This window comes from Scomber japonicus, chromosome 7, assembly GCF_027409825.1.
Source record: "Scomber japonicus isolate fScoJap1 chromosome 7, fScoJap1.pri, whole genome shotgun sequence".
In the NCBI taxonomy this organism is placed as follows: Eukaryota; Metazoa; Chordata; class Actinopteri; order Scombriformes; family Scombridae; genus Scomber; species Scomber japonicus.
The window spans coordinates 35,074,136-35,091,190 of record NC_070584.1 but is presented as its reverse complement, the minus strand read 5'-3'; the positions used below and the strand labels follow the sequence as shown (position 1 = coordinate 35,091,190).

Below are 17,055 nucleotides of genomic sequence, written 5' to 3'. Positions count from 1 at the left end.
GATGGAGTGATGGACTGGTTGATTGGTTGGTTGATTGGTTGGTTGGTTGAGTGATGGAGTGATGGACTGATTGGTTGGTTGGTTGGTTGATGGAGTGATGGACTGATTGATTGGTTGGTTGATTAGTTGGTTGGTTGATTGGTTGATTAGTTGGTTGGTTGATTGGTTGATTAGTTGATTGATGGAGTGATGGACTGGTTGGTTGGTTGATTGATGGAGTGATGGACTGGTTGGTTGGTTGGTTGGTTGATTGGTTGGTTGGTTGGTTGATTGATGGATTGATGGATGGAGTGACTGACTGATGGGTCCTCTGTGTCTCTGCAGGTCTGTTTAATCTGAGGCAGATCGTTCTGGCTAAGGTGGATCAGGCTCTTCACACCAGAGGAGGACTCGATGCTGCTGAGGAGTACGGACGCCTCTGTCAGGAGATACTGGGAATCCCTGCTTCTCCAGGTAACACACACATATATATACACACACACACACACACATATACATACATATATACACACACACACATATACACACACACACACACACACACACACACACATACACACACACACACACACACACACACACACACACACTAATATAATAATTGAGACTCTTCTTTAAAACATCCTTTTCTTCTCTGATCTCTGACCTTTGACCTCTCTGCCCCCCCTCTAACCCCTATTCCCCCCCCCCCCCCCCCCCCCCCGCAGGAACCAACATGCCAGCGACCTTCGGCCATCTTGCCGGCGGTTACGATGCTCAGTACTACGGTTACCTGTGGAGCGAAGTGTTCTCCATGGATATGTTCTACGCTCGCTTCAAAGAGGAGGGCATCATGAACCCTAAGGTCAGATGGGCGGGAGGGGGAGGCGGGGGACAGAAGTGCCAGATTTAAAATAAATTATTAAATAGATAAAAATAATTAAATAAATGAGTAAAATAAGAGAAAATAACAGAAAAGTAAAATAGAAGATGTTTAATAAAAGCTGGACTAAAAGTAGGTAAAGAAAAAGATTAAAAGACTAAAGAAATATACAAATAATAGTAAAATTATACATTTTTAGTAATTAATAGTAATAAAAATAAAAATGAAATAGAAAAAATAGAAAGAATAGAGCATAAAATATGAGATTGCAGCATAAAATAATAATTAGCTTTAAAAAAGGAACAGGCAAATCAGATGGGGTCAGTTTTTGATCCGGGAGGACGACACAAAGGATATCCTGGATTCAAAAATGGTCACAGTTGGCAGAACTTTAAAATCTATTCTATAGCTGACTGGGAGCCAGTCAAGTAAAGTTTTAAAATATTTGGAATGCTAATTAGGACATCCAGTTTGTTTTTGATGCTTATGCGTGCATCGTTTACATGATTTCATATATTTAAAATCTATTCTATATCTGACTGGGAGCCAGTGTAAAGACTTTAGAACTGACTGGGAGCCAGTGTAAAGACTTTAGAACTGACTGGGAGCCAGTGTAAAGACTTTAGAGCTGACTGGGAGCCAGTGTAAAAACTTTAGAACTGACTGGGAGCCAGTGTAAAGACTTTAGAACTGACTGGGAGCCAGTGTAAAGACTTTAGAGCTGACTGGGAGCCAGTGTAAAGACTTTAGAACTGACTGGGAGCCAGTGTAAAGACTTTAGAGCTGACTGGGAGCCAGTGTAAAGACTTTAGAACTGACTGGGAGCCAGTGTAAAGACTTTAGAACTGACTGGGAGCCAGTGTAAAGACTTTAGAGCTGACTGGGAGCCAGTGTAAAGACTTTAGAACTGACTGGGAGCCAGTGTAAAGACTTTAGAGCTGACTGGGAACCAGTGTAAAGACTTTAGAGCTGGAGTATTGTGCTCTGATCTCTCTGTTCTGGTTCAAACTGGAGCTGCAGCAGTTTAACGTCCAGTCAGAAGACCGTTAAAGAATAAAGTATAAACTATTAAACTATGACTCTTTCCATCCAGTGAATCAGCTGATTTTAACTGTGTGTTGTTCCTTCAGGTCGGTCTGGACTACAGGAACTTCATCCTTCGTCCCGGCGGCTCCGAGGACGCTTCCGAGATGCTCCGGAAGTTCCTCGGGCGAGAACCGAAGCAAGAAGCGTTCCTCCTGAGCAAAGGACTGACTGTGGAGCAGGGAACGCCGTGTCCCTGCTGACCAATCACAGCGGCCGGCTCCGCCCCCTGCTGTGACACGCACATTACGGTTCACGGAGACCAGAGCAGTTTTCTAGAAAAACAACCAGCAACATGTTACCTGTAAAAAACAAAAAAAAGACCCGTTAAATAAAAAGATTTGAGGCCACGCGCTGTGTTTGAGTACTGAACCTCATTTCCTCTTCTCAGCTGCACCCTTTCAAAATAAAACATTTAGACTTAAAACCAATCAGATCTATAACTAAATATTTAAGTTCAGTTTTTCTTCCTTCAGCTGCACCTTGTTTCCTTCTTCCTGTCGTCCGTTTTGACTGTTCCTTCTTTCTTTCCTTCCTCCTTTCCTTCTGTGCTTCCTCCCTTCCTTCTGTCCTTCCTTTCTTTCCTCCCTTCCTTCTGTCCTTCCTTTCTTTCCTCCCTTCCTTCTGTCCTTCCTTCCTCCCTTCCTTCTTTCCTTCTTCCCTTCCTTCTGTCCTTCCTTTCTTTCCTCCCTTCCTTCCTCCCTTCCTTCTTTCCTCCCTCCTACCTTCCTTTCCTTCCTTCCTTCCTCACTCATTTCTTTCCCTCCTTTCCTCTTTCCTCCCCTCCTTTCCTTCCTCCTTTCTCCCTTCCTTCCTTCTTCCTCCCTTCCTTCCTTCCTTCCTTCCTTCCTTGACTGGAGGACAACAGGAGGGTTAAAGGGGGCGGGACTACTGCGAACTCCTACATTTTTAACCCGACTGTCTCTCAGTGTCAAACTTTATTTATTCAGCACATTTAAAACAACCTCAGTTGACCAAAGTTCAAATGTGTCAGATGAGTTTACAGAATGAAAGTCTGTAATGAGTCATATATTATAAATATATTATAAATACACTATTGGTTAAAAGTTTTAGACCAAACCGATTTTTCCATTTTTTTATTGAGATTCAAGCAGCTCAAGTCCAATCAACAGCTTGAAATGCTACAAAGGTAAGTGATGAACTGCCAGAGGTTTTTTAAAAAAAAGGTAAGGTTAGCCAAAACTGAAAATTATACAAAAAGATTGCGAAGAAAGTCAAAATGTCAGTGAGACAGTTTCACTCAGGAACCAGGGGAAACTCTGAAAGGAAAAGGTTTGACTCAAAGGTCATGTGAAGGCTCTTTCCACATAGAGCAGGTCTAAACCCAACTCTTCAGGTTTCATTATAGGTAGAAATGATCAGCTCTACATGCCCAAACCACATCACATTGCAACATGTTAGTTGTAAACTTGCATCCTTTGATGTAAATAGTGGTTAATAAAAGCAACTGATCAATGAATCAGGATAGTATATGAATATGATTGTTTTCCAATACTTTAGAGAAGTAGATTTAGGCCTAGTTGTAACACACCACACTATGCAGAGTTTATTTATTATGTTTAGTAAAGTTCATAGACAGTTAGTAACCATACTGAACATTTAATGAGTGTTTATCCACACCATGCTGGCAGGATCACACCTGCTGAAGACTATCATCACTTCCACATGGTGGAGAGTCTCCCTCCACCTGCTGCTGCACCACCATGGCAGACTCACTCTGACACACTGCTGAGAGGAACCACTGCTGCTAGCTCTGCGCTTTTCTTTTCTCTGTTTTTCAGCTCTGCCTTTTCGTTTTTTACCCTCACTTTCCATTTTAATTCTCGCTTTGTTCTTCATGTGCTGGTGTGTTGATGTTTCTCTCCCTCTCTCTCATTATGACTGCTTGGACGAGATCTGTGGGTGACGCTGTGTGGGACGCGCTGTCAATGTATAGGACACAGCGTCATATAACGCGCTGTCACTGTGTGGGACACAGCGTCATATAACGCGCTGTCACTGTGTGGGACACAGCGTCATATAACGCGCTGTCACTGTGTGGGACACAGCGTCATATGACGCGCTGTCACTTTGTGGATTCCAGAAAAACGATCGTTTTGTTGCCAACCTCTACCTTTATGTAGAAGCTCACATGGAAGCTCAGACGCTGCTATGACACTGTCCACATTGGCTTTTAGAATTTTCTTTTGCAATGTGGACAGCGTCGCTGTCCACAAAGTGACATCCACAAAGTGACAGCGCGTCATATGACGCTGTGTCCCATACAGTCATACAGATACAGATCGCTGCAGTGAAGATACAGTATACAGTCATACAGTCATACAGCGTCATATGACGCTGTATGACTGTATGACCGGTAAAAGTTTTTTACCGGCTATATGGAGACATTTATTCAACTTTCACATAGAAAACATATTCACCGGGAATTGCTGTATAGAAAAGTCCCAGCTTTAGTGTAAAGACATAACCTATATAGTTTCATATTTATACGCATTTTATTCAACATTAAATGCTTTGAAATTATGTTTTGTTTAGACGTCATTTCACCTCCTCTCATTTATGGAAAAAACGTCAAAATAATCAATAGAGCTGCAACTGAGCTAATTATCAACCGAAAGCAAACTAATGTGTGTTTTGTGACACGTTGATGTTGTAACTGTTTTTAGACGATTGAAAAGACGTTCAGACCTCATATCAACCTGTTTTTAACCGGAAATCAAACGTTGAAATTAGGGTTTGTGCTCCCTGGGTTTCCTCAGGGAAATATGTAAATATTAGATCTATTCAGCATTTTTATTAACATCTGGTTAGCTAAGGTTTTCTTAGCTTGTAATAGTCAATCAAAATGCTATTCCTTTTCCACCTTATTATAGTTGTAAGCCTAGTTGTATGTTGTGTTACAGTTCATATTGTCTAAAGTGTGTTTATAGTGTTAAACTTTACATCAGTGTTAAAGTGCACATAATTCATGTTATAGCTAGCATAATTTAGCATTACCACATTCTATATTATACTGTAGTTTACTACTTCTTTGCATTCTGCTAATCAGTATTTTGTTGTAATGACAATAAAATTGAATCTTATATAGTTTGCATATCAGAAAAAGTACATTGTATATTATACATGTACAGTATAGTCTAACATCATGCATGTATCTCTTAGGTGTTCATTTATATTATTTCATTTCATTTTATTCTTGAAATCATATTTATTATTAGACTGGTGTCACATACTCCTCTTCTCTCTTCAGATGCACTGTTGAGGTTTCTCAGTCCCACTCCTGCAAATGTTGGGCCACCTACAGCATCAAGCGCTCCTCCTGTTGCCTCCACCTCAGCAGCACCACCCAGAAGTGATGCAGCAGCATGTCACTTGTTTACACTTTTTATTTTGTGGGTATTTAAATCTTATACTTTATGTAAGCTATTTATATTATATTTAATTAATTTCATATTTTTTTGTATTTCTTTCTAATTTCTTCTAAGTATTTTGATTGGGCAATTGCTTTCTTTAAATAAAAGAATGTCCAAGATAAAGCTATTCAGTTTCTTGTGAGTATGTACACCAGCAGTGGAATTTACTGTGATGCAAGGGGGGCGCCACCTAAAATCTAGGCCGGGTCTGCTTCAAACATCATCTTCAGATCGCTGCAGTGAAGACTCGTCCCAGCTTCTTCATGACGGTAAGTAAAACATAATATCTGATAATCAATGATTATAGATTAATGTGATCTATAACAGTTTAGATGAATCAGTGTTTCATTGCTGCTTATCTCCACCGGCACACCTGCTGCTGTCTTATCTTCTATAGTGTCACTTTGGTAAATGACCAGTATAATGTTTATTTATATGATATTATAGTAAAGGTAGAACAAAAAGCTGCTCTCACCTCAGTCACTGAGAGAATATGTTGGTCGCATTAATAAAATACCTGCATTATGAAACCTTTCACTATAGTTTGAGTGTATATCTGTAGAATATGACACACATGATCAAATATAACGTGTCACGAGTTTCAAATTATTTAGCCTGATAAAACCTCATCTTACCGGTTCAGGTAAGACAGAAATGACTTGAAGTAACGTGACGTTAATATGTTGATCTGCTCGGTTTCATTAGAAGTTGATAGCAGTAGTTAACCATATAACTCAAGCTGCCCCTCCCTTCATAAACTGCTGAAGTAGGGGAGGATAAAAGCGGGCAGCGAAACTTTCCTGGCCGTTCGGTGAGTCTCCCGCATATTGATAGTGACTCCTTGACACCCGTGAGTGTGTGTGTGTGTGTGTGTGTGTGTGTGTGTGTGTGTGTGTGTGTGTGTGTGTGTGTGTGTGTGTGTGTGTGTGTGTGTGTGTGTGTGTGTGAGAGAGAGAGAGACATCAATGCAGCGTATGAGAGCCTCCTGATAGATGTGTGTTGCTGCTTATTACACCAATCGCACCTCACTCTTCTAAAGTGTAGGAGAAGTTCACACTGCATAAAACTAGAAAGTGTGCGCTGCATCCCCCTGCACACTTTCTAGTTGTGCATACGTGCGCACGCGCACAAGCACAAAAAACAATCGTTTTTCTGGAATCCACGCAGTGATATAGACCTGACAGCTGTATGGCATCGCATACTATGGGATGCCATACAGCGTCATATGAACCACTGGATTTATAATATCAAGTTAGAAGTGTGTTTTTCTATTTGTTCGATATAAGCAATTTACTTTTATTTTAAATCATAATAATTAAAATAACTTTATTATAATACGAGAGATAGTGAGTGTTACCGCGAGCGCGAGCCTCCCCCACACGTGCGCGTCATGTACCAAACGTATCAAAGCAGCTCGCCACACTGAGCTACACACTTCAAATGACATGCCACCAACAAAAAAACAAAATGTACATTCAAACCTGATTAATATCATACCTGACATATAAAGATATTGTTACTAACCCTTATTGATGATGTCTCTCTGCAGATGCTTCCCACAAACATCAGCTGCTTCACTTCTTCTGACCCAGACTCAGAGAACGCCTCGCTCCTCTATGATGATAACATAGATGATGGTGACTTGTGGAGTAGAGGGGGTCAGCACTTCGCCCTGCCCCCCTGTCTGCCCCTGCCCTCCCCTCCTGACTCCCGCTGCCTCGTCTGTCGGGACCGGGCCGTCTACGCCGTGTGCCGTAACCTGATGGATGGCGTGAAGATGGTGATGGAGGCAGGGGAAAGAAACGTAGAAATCTCCAAAGCGGGTAAAAAGCTCCACCTTTGTTTTAAGGTTCTTTTCACCTCTTTTGAAAGCTGTAGATCCACAACCGGCCCGCTGAGGAGTCTGATCCGGTCCACTTTCCTTCCTGTCTTCTTTCTTTAGATGTCTTCATTGTATGAAATCATGAAGGGTTTGTGTTATAATGAGCTAAAGTCATATGTTGCTATTACAAGAAAACTGTCATTAAAACAGAGCAATTTGGTATCTTATAATAATAATAATAATAATGATGATGATGATGATGATGATGATGATAACATTTCTCTTCACAATGAGCTTTTTAAGAATAATGAAGTGGTTGTAATATCATTTTTCTTTCCTGACTGAAAGAATGAATCATGTACTCGTTTTCTTACAGATTGCCCTGAACCTCCCTCTGATGGTAAATGACATTTACATTTATTTTCTATAGTTTTCACACCAGAGATTTAAACTCAGACAAAAGAAACTCTTGTGTCTTAAACCTTTGTGGGGTAAAAAATCATCCTGGGGGTCTTTAAGTCAAAGTAGAAACAAGTCTCTCATTCAGAGTAAAATCCTCATTTAATACAATATGAAACCACTTTCCTCCTCCTCTCTCCAAACTCTCTGAGGTCATTCATGTTCCCTCTGTGTCTGATAGATGCACCTCAATCACAGCCACCTGTTATCATCTTCATCATCATCTCCGTCCTGCTCCTCTTCCTCGTCTTCATCGGGGTGGTTTGTTACAGACGCTACAAATCCAGAAACTGAAGGTAGGTGCTTCAATATCATTAAATCAAAGTTTAGTAGCTTTATTGTCATTATATTGAGGGTCAGACAACAATATAACGAAGTTTAGATAACACTCAGCCATAAGAACATGTGAATGTTCTCATTGGTCCAGGTCAAAGTTATCTCTGGGCAGTTGAATCGAGAGCAACTCGATTTATAATGTCTGTAAACACGTTTCAGCTTCATCAGTTCATGCGTGTCTGACCAGTCTGACTAACTGGTGGAGACAACCAGGTGTGTAACATCTGTGGAAGTGTTCACAAAGGCCACTCAGGTACATGCTCAGTAGTAGTGACAGTGATCCGTTCAGTCCTCACCGATCACCGATCACACCGCCAACGGTTCCGACGGTTTCCTCCGTTCCGATCCGGCATTCCTTCATCCTTCTCCGTTTACATCTCCGCCACTCCTGCCATCACTCTCTCCATCACTCTCTCCACCACTCTCTCCACCACTCTCAGGTATCCCGATGTTTTCATTCATCACCATGGTTAACAGTTAACAGGACGTTCATTCTCTCAGTTCATTCATTCACTTCCTCATCCCACCTTCTCCCGCATCTCTCTCTCGGTATTCCCGCCCCTTTTTTATGACTCGGACTGAGCCTCTTTTTGTTTTTTATTTGTTGTTTCTGAACAGTTTCCCTCTTGTTCGTGAAGAGTTTATGTATTTATTTTTCTCTTCTCTTTTTTACGTTGGGAAGAATTAGTTTTGAACTATATGAAGTGAATTTTGTGTTTGATCCACAAATACATTTAGCATTTAATATAATCTGTGTTTTTGTGATCTGTGATTTGCTTCGGTTTTTTGCATCAGTGAGGTTGTGCATGTGTAAATGTATTTTATCGCCTTTGTGTGTTTTGACGTGGGTAATGTAATGACGTCATATAAAAGACTCCAACGACTGTCGAATGGAGCATTACCTGAGCCAGACCTTGAAGCACGAATGACCTTTCTAAATGTATGTGTTCTGAATTTCACAGGCAGCATTACCACATTACTACACTTTAATACACACACACACACACACACACACACACACACACACACACACACGAGCTGTAGTTAATATTAATAGTGTGCATCACAATAGAAAGAAATCAAATATATAAACAGTGCAATTAAGGACATGATATTTGATCATTAAATATGATCTATACATTTCTAATCAGTGGTCAGAAAATAAGACACAGGATACAATCCAGAAATAAGACTCCACTTCTACATAAACACAGGCTCCATGAAAAGACACGAAAAAGATCCTGTATCATAGGACAAAAACAATCTGAGATATTTATTAATATCCAGCTCTAGAATAAACCAACACGGCTGGATCTTACAGACCTCACAGAGATCAATATGTGACATTCTTTGTCTGTTTTTCAGAGAAAAGACGAAGTTGACTCATCGTTTCAAGCTGCTGTAACTCAATCAGATGTCATCACAGAGATGGAGGCTGATATCAACTTTTTAATAAAATAAAAAATACATTTTTAATATCTGGTATCGTGGCTGTTTTGACTCATTTTTCTAAGCAACTATGGGTCTTATTTAGGCTACTAAAGGTTTGTGTGTGTAAAAGCGAGTTAACTTGACCCACAGTTGATCATCCAGTCCAGTCTCACATCAACAGTGCAAAACGGAGCCATCCTGGCTGTGTGGTCATTAAATCAAATCAATCAATCAATCAATCAATCAATCAATCTCACAATTTGGGCTCTTAAATATATATTATATATTATATTACACAGCATTGGACATTAAAAGTGCAGTGTGTAATAGTTTGTCGTAGTGAGTGGGGGTTAGGGTTAGGGTTAGGGTTGAACTGGTTGCTTTTTTCTGTGAAGACCTTTTTATGGGACCTGAACCCTGCTGGTCTAACCTGCAGCCTCCTCCTGCATTATCTCCAACGTATTCTCATCTTCTGTTCGTATGATATCGTGGTATCATGTAGGACCCACATGTTTACCATATGGGGTCTAAGTGGGATCAGAATGGACTTTAAATGGAGCTTATACAGTTTGCCCTGTGTATGCCCATACCCACTTAGCCCACTTACATCCCTTATGGGGTTCATACAGTCAGCCCACATAGGCTTCACATGTAGGACCCATGTTACTGAAACCATGTGGGACGTGTAAAGTTTGCCCAGTTCGAGCCCATGTGGTACCCACGCAGCCCACATTTAACCATTCAGGGCCCACATGGACCTGCTGGCTGGGTTCAGGAACAAAACTAACATTAACTACGGAGGTTTTACTGATTTAACAGAAACATGTTTAAAGTCTTCAGCTGTGATAAAGGAACAAATCATCCTGCAGAGGAACAGAAAGAGAAAATATTACAGAAACATCACCGGTAAGCAGGAGGTGTTTCCATCTGGATAAATGTTTAAAATTTCTCTTCTGAGGTCTCTCTAACTGATGTGTCTTATCAGCAGAGTGTGCTGCTGGTCCAGAAACAGATTCACAGAAATCCAAAACAAAGAACACAGATTCAATCAAATATGAATCATTTATTCAGAATGACAGAAAAATAACTACAATAAAAATGATGTTATACATGAAGCTGAAGCTCCACACAGGATGAAAAAACTGGACAACTTTGTTTTTTTTTTGGCACCATTAACGGTCTTTATATTTTAACGAACCAACCAAATTAACTCAATGTCAAAGTTTATTTATACAGAACATTTAAAACAACCTCAGTGCAGTACAAGACAAAATAAAAGAACAATTATGAGCATATGATAAACTATAAAAACACAATAGATAAAAGCAAATACAGTTACACAATAAAATTCAGGATGTCAAGTTCAACTAAGATTAAAAGCCAAAGCAAAGAGGTGAGTCTTAAGCAATGATTTAAAACTTTACAGGGTCTGAGCAGTTATCAAAATCCAACATCTGCATTGAAAACCTTTATCATGGAGCCAAACGTTGATGTTTCACCATGAAGCAGGACGTTCCTGTAACTTTAACGGATATGTTCCAATCTGCACCAAAAGAGTCCTCTCCTGAATACATCTATGCTTCAATATGGAGTCATAGCACCACCTACTGGACACAAGAAGGGGGGCCGTTTAATGCTGCTTGAAGCTTTCACTAGAATTTGGTCTTTGTTAAGCATCACCATCATCCCACTTCAGATGTGTTTAAAAACTCCTCAAACCAACATTACAGCAAGAAAATTAAGCAGAAAACCAAACAGAAGATTCAAATGTAAGATGTGCAGCATATAAAACTAAATAAGTGGTAGATCAGTGGATGAAAATGAGCTTGAAGAAGGAAGATAATGACACAATAGACTGAGCTGAAGTTCATTTGGGGTGTTCTTCATGAGAGGATTTACAACATGTGTCTGTGCAACATGCAGCACTATTACAGGCTGTGAAACCATGAGGCTGAACCAAAAGAATTTCACCAGCTGAGTCAGATTACCTGTTATCTTAATGAACATATAGGCTGCATTTATTTATCAGGCTTTCTTTACACTCTGTAAATATAGTCTTATAATGAATGTTGGTTTCATAGTTTAGTTCCATAACCTTGGTAAGTTACCTGCCTGGTTACCTGTCTATACACATAATATACCAAATGACCACTGTTTCAGCTAAATCCAGAGATAACTGTTCAGTTTGTAGTCAGTTAAGAGACTCAAGTGAAGACGATAAAATCCAGATCCAGACTCCAGGTGGATCATCAGGATCCAGCTGATCCTCTCTCAACACTCCTGGATGTTCACTCTCACTCTGACAGAGAACACTACCACAACTCCTCCCATCTGATGAGAGAAGAAGAAAGAACAGAGGAGATAAATGAGTGTTTAGTGAGATTCACTTGATCAGCTGTCAGTCAGTGATGCAGCACATCCAGTATAAAGAGCAGCAGGGACTTCAGTCCTGTTCAGAACAGAAGTGGAACAGCTGTGCAGCGTAGCTTGCTTCCTTTCAGCTCTCATGTTAAGATGTTGGAGTGAACACACTGAGCTCCAAGCTCACACACCTGCACACACTTTTACTATCAAGTGTGTTTCCTCTGCAGATTTCACTCAAGTACACAGAGGAAATAAAGTGCTGAGAGTCATGAACACATCATTAGTGCAGAAACAGAGACATTAACTCATCAGTTTACTGATGGATTTACTGCTGATACATGTCAACTCTTATCAAAGTTTAAAGCTACAGAGTCTCTGTGGGATTTGAAGATGTCTCCTGCTGTTAAATCATCACATGACAATCAGTCAGAGCTCTCAGCTAAACAGCTGCTGTGATTCCTGGACTTCAGCAGAGGTTCTGGTCTGTATAAAGACCACATGGTTACTAAAGGTAATGATGCTTGTGTGAAATCAGAGCCAGTGATTTACAGGCTGCAGTCAGACTGATCTTAGAGCTCTGACAAAGATGAACTGATCAATAGTTTAGTGTTGAAATGAGAGAACAAAAACTTTGAGATCAGATTTGATGATGAGGATCACTGTCTCTATACATCTTGTAAGGCTGTCAGCTGTAATCCAGCTTTATTTCCTGCAGACATCAATACAACAACAACAGTCGTCTTCACATCAACTCAAACACATGATCACAACAAGCTTCTGGCTCCTCTGATTGGCTGACTGTTCTCTCTCTCTCTCTGTCTTTCTGTCCAATCCTGAAGCCTGCCACCATTCTCCTCTCACAGCTTCACTGAGGAAAGCAGCACTGAGAAGGTTGGAGCTTCACCAGGAAATACTGGATCTTTGCTTTCATACTGACTGTGTTTAAAACTAAACTGCTGAAACCAGCACAGACTGATTCCAACTCTCTACTGACCTCAGAGTCTCCAGTCTGCAGTCTGGACTCTGCTGAAGATCAATCAGCTGCTTCACGTCTGAATCCTTCAGGTCGTTGTTACTCAGATCCAGCTCTCTCAGGTGGGAGGGGTTGCACTTCACCGCTGAGGCCAGAGAAGCACAGCTGATCTCTGTCAAACTACAGCAACTCAACCTAAATAAAGAATAAATTAAGTTTAGAAGACAAAGTTCATGCTTGAAATTATTAAATGTTTCATAATCTGTTCAGAATTGAAGAAAGTTTAAATGTAGAAGTTTAGAAAACCCCAAACAGCTGAACTGGATGTAGGTTAAAAACTGTCTAATACAAACAGTGAAAAAGAGCTCTCATTAATATTAATGACAACATGCTGCTACTTCAATAAAGACGTAGTGACGTCTATGAAATCAGTGATTTCGTTATTGATGGCAGTAATCATTCCTCCTGTCCATACTGACTGTGAAGTGGTCTCTTCCTAACACAGCTACACTATACAAAATGCCTTCAGTAAGTTGGAGACTTTGACAGTCTGGTAGACTCACACTTGATTTGTCTGACTCAACGTCTCAGAATATTTAGTACAAAATTCCCTCTTTGAGTTTGGATCCCTCCACTGCAGCTCAGCAAGGAAACACTGAAGAAACACAAACATACTTGATATGTGGACCTCAGACTGCTGAAGCCTCACACTAGATTAAACTCTGCAAGTCATTTTTACTCACAACAAGACTGTGGATTTTAAATTCCTGAAAAGAAACAAATTCTAGATTTGTGCTCAGGTGAATCATGAAAATGTATTAATCAAACATTTGCAATTGTACTGAAGGATTGGAATTGAATATATAGAAAACACTACTACAGTCAGTGAACTGACCCCAGAGTCTCCAGTCTACAGTTTGGGCTCTCCAGAAAACCATTCAGCAGATTTACTCCTGAATCCTTCAGGTTGTTGTCACTCAGATCCAGCTCTCTCAGATGGGAGGGGTTAGCCTTCAGAGCTGAGGCCAGAGAAGCACAGCTGATCTCTGACAATCCGCAGTCCTTTGATCTGAATAACGAATTAATCATGAGAATAAAAATCCAATGTGTAGTTCACCATTACTATATCATCACCGATCAATGTGTTTACATTTACTGTAGCAACCTGTTCAGAGTAAATCCTTATTTACATTTAGCAGATTTCTCCATTAAACACAAATGTTCTCTGTAAGTCACATCATGTGTTGTGACACAAAAAAATGCAATTAAGTAAAAGTCATCTCATTAATTTATTATTAGTTTATTTTCTCATCTTTATTATCTCATATAATGTCTTTATTGTTGCTTATTTTTTGGAATACTTGCACATTCAGTCAATCCGTTATTGTCCGCCAGGCTTTTTCTGATAAGATTCATACAGCGGCTGTATTTACTTTTAACGTATGTGTTCACTTAGTGAGAAGTATGCTGCACACATCTGCATCAGTAAATCTGTGATCGATCAAGTGGTTTATTTAAGAAAGAAAATTGTAGAAAATCGTAACTCCAAACAGCTGAACCGGATGTAGGTTAAAAACTGTCTAATACAAACAGTGAAAACAAGCTCTCATTAATATTAATGACAACATGCTGCTACTTCAATAAAGACGTAGTGACGTCTATGAAATCAGAGTCAGTGATTACGTTATTGATGGCTGTAATCATTCCTTCTGTCCATACTGACTGTGAAGTGGTCTCTTCCTAACACAGCTACACTATACAAAATGACTTCAGTAAGTTTGAGGCTTTGACAGTCTGGTAGACTCACACTTGATTTGTCTGACTCAACGTCTCAGAATATTTAGTACAAAATTCCCTCTTTGAGTTTGGATCCCTCCACTGCAGCTCAGCAAGGAAAACTGAAGTAACACAAACATACTTGATATGTGGAACTCAGACTGCTGAAGCCTCATATTAGTTTAAACTCTGGAAGTCATTTTTACTCAGAACAAGACTGTGGATTTTAAATTCCTGAAAAAAAACAAATTCTAGATTTGTGCTCAGGGGAATCATGAAACTGTATTAATCAAACATTTGCAATTTTACTGAAGGATTTGAATTGAATATATAGAAAACACTACTACAGTCAGTGAACTGACCTCAGAGTCTCCAGTCTACAGTTTGGGCTCTCCAGAAAACCATTCAGCAGATTTACTCCTGAATCCTTCAGGTCATTGTCACTCAGATCCAGCTCTCTCAGATGGGAGGGGTTAGCCTTCAGAGCTGAGGCCAGAGAAGCACAGCTGATCTCTGACAATCCGCAGGCCTTTGATCTGAATAAAGAATTTATGATGAGAATAAAAATCCAATGTGTAGTTCACCATTACTATATCATCACCGATAAATGTGTTTACATTTACTGTAGCAACCTGTTCAGAGTAAATCCTTATTTACATTTAGCAGATTTCTCCATTAAACACAAATGTTCTCTGTAAGTCACATCATGTGTTGTGACACAAAAAATTGCAATTAAGTAAAAGTCATCTCATTAATGTATTATTAGTTTATTTTCTCATCTTTATTATTTCATATAATGTCTTTATTGTTGCTTATTTTTGGAATACTTGCGCATTCAGTCAATCTGTTATTGTCAGCCAGGCTTTTTATGATAAGTTTTATACAGTGGCTGTATTTACTTTTAACATATGTGTTCACTTAGTGAGAAGTATGCTGCACACATCTGCATCAGTAAATCTGTGATCAATCAAGTGGTTTATTTAAGAAAGCTGTAAATGTGCTCTTATCCAACTTACTTAGACCTGGCATAGTTTGACATAGTCAAATATCCTCATCCTGGATTGGCAAATGTGCAACGGATTAAGCCAGGATGCACTGATGAGACTAGGTCAAGTATCACTTTTTCAATTATCTTGGATTTCTTAATTCTGCGTTTGTGCAACAGCCCTCATGCTTCTTGTTGCAGATGTGACTCTTTCAACATTAATTTACTTTAACAACTAACACTGGACATTTTCTACAGTTTCTTTAAGAATCAGTCATCTTTTATAACTGCATCTTGGATATATGTTTGTTCGTATGTATGTAACATAAATTAGGTTCAGTTGTAAAATATTAACATCATCAATAGTAACAGACAGTCAGGAAACTTACCCCAGAGTCTCCAGTCTACAGTCTGGACTCTCCAGAAAATTACACAGAGGCTTCAGACTTAACTCCTGCAGCTGATTTCCCCACAGATCCAGCTCTCTCAGATGGGAGGGGTTGTTTTTCAGAGCGGAGATCAGAGAAGCACATCGGATATCTGTCAAACCGCACCACCTCAAACTGAATAAAGAATAAATGATGTAGATAAAAATCCATTTATAATCCAATCAGATGTGTTCAGGTTTTAAATGTGTAGTTCATCATTACTATGTCCTCACCCATGAGCTTTTCTCTAAAATAAGCAGAGTGACTTTCTCATTGTGACATTGTGGGTCGTCATAATGTCAGCCTTCTACAGACATCATCCAAATGTCACCACAACATGTAAACACTGATAGATGATCAATATAAAATCAGACAGGTTGGACTAAGTTCTGGATTAAGTTTGGTTCAAGCTAATTTGAGGCTTTGACAGTTGGGTAGACTCACACTTTGTCTGACTCAACGTCTCAGAAAATTTAGTACAAAATTCTTTGACTGAGTTTGGATCCCTTCACTGCAGCTCAGCAAAGAAAAACTGAAGAAACACAAACATACTTGATATGTGGAACTCAGACTGCTGAAGCCTCACATTAGTTTAAACTCTGAAAGTCATTTTTACTTAGAACAAGACTGTGGATTTTTAATTCCTGGAAAAAAAAATCTAGATTTGTGCTCAGGCGAATCATGAAAATTTATGAATCAAACATTTGCAATTTTACCAAAGGATTTAAATTGAATATATAGAAAACACTAGCAAAGCTACAGTCAGTGAACTGACCTCAGAGTCTCCAGTCTACAGTTTGGACTCTCCAGTCCAGCAGACAGACACTTCACTGATGAATCCACCAGATAGTTTTTACTCAGGTCCAGATGTGTCAGATGGGGGTTGGACTTTAGAGCTGAGGCCACAACTTCACAGTGAGTGTCTCTGAGTCCACAGCAAGAAAATCTATAATGTCACATGTATTAAACCATGTTATTCATGTTATCATGCAATAAGAACACTTCATATTCATGCATATGATTATACAACTGGTTGACATGATGTATTTTCCTTAACATTTGTTCTTCAGTGTTTCCACTAATGTTTTTTTAATTGCTAATT

The 17,055-nt window shown here is 39.5% G+C and overlaps 2 protein-coding genes across 4 annotated transcripts in view; one reads left to right on the top strand and one right to left on the bottom strand.

The window, feature by feature from the left end:
- The window catches only part of thop1 (thimet oligopeptidase 1), a 20,984-nt gene extending 18,688 nt beyond the window's left edge, over positions 1-2,296 (top strand). For all 3 annotated transcript variants that reach the window (XM_053322692.1, XM_053322691.1, XM_053322693.1), the window contains 3 exons: positions 325-453; positions 708-844; positions 1,993-2,296. In XM_053322692.1, coding sequence (XP_053178667.1) covers positions 325-453; positions 708-844; positions 1,993-2,148 — 422 coding nt within the window. In that variant the 3' untranslated portion in view covers positions 2,149-2,296. The remainder of the gene's footprint in view (positions 1-324; positions 454-707; positions 845-1,992) is intronic.
- Positions 2,297-10,285: 7,989 nt separating this feature from the next.
- LOC128362355 (NACHT, LRR and PYD domains-containing protein 3-like) overlaps positions 10,286-17,055 on the bottom strand; it is a 33,652-nt gene continuing 26,882 nt past the window's right edge. The window contains exons 5-10 of the mRNA XM_053323096.1: positions 16,729-16,899; positions 15,915-16,088; positions 14,903-15,076; positions 13,660-13,833; positions 12,793-12,959; positions 10,286-10,290 (exon numbers count right to left, since the gene is read on the bottom strand). Of these exons, the coding sequence (XP_053179071.1) occupies positions 10,286-10,290; positions 12,793-12,959; positions 13,660-13,833; positions 14,903-15,076; positions 15,915-16,088; positions 16,729-16,899 (865 nt within the window). The remainder of the gene's footprint in view (positions 10,291-12,792; positions 12,960-13,659; positions 13,834-14,902; positions 15,077-15,914; positions 16,089-16,728; positions 16,900-17,055) is intronic.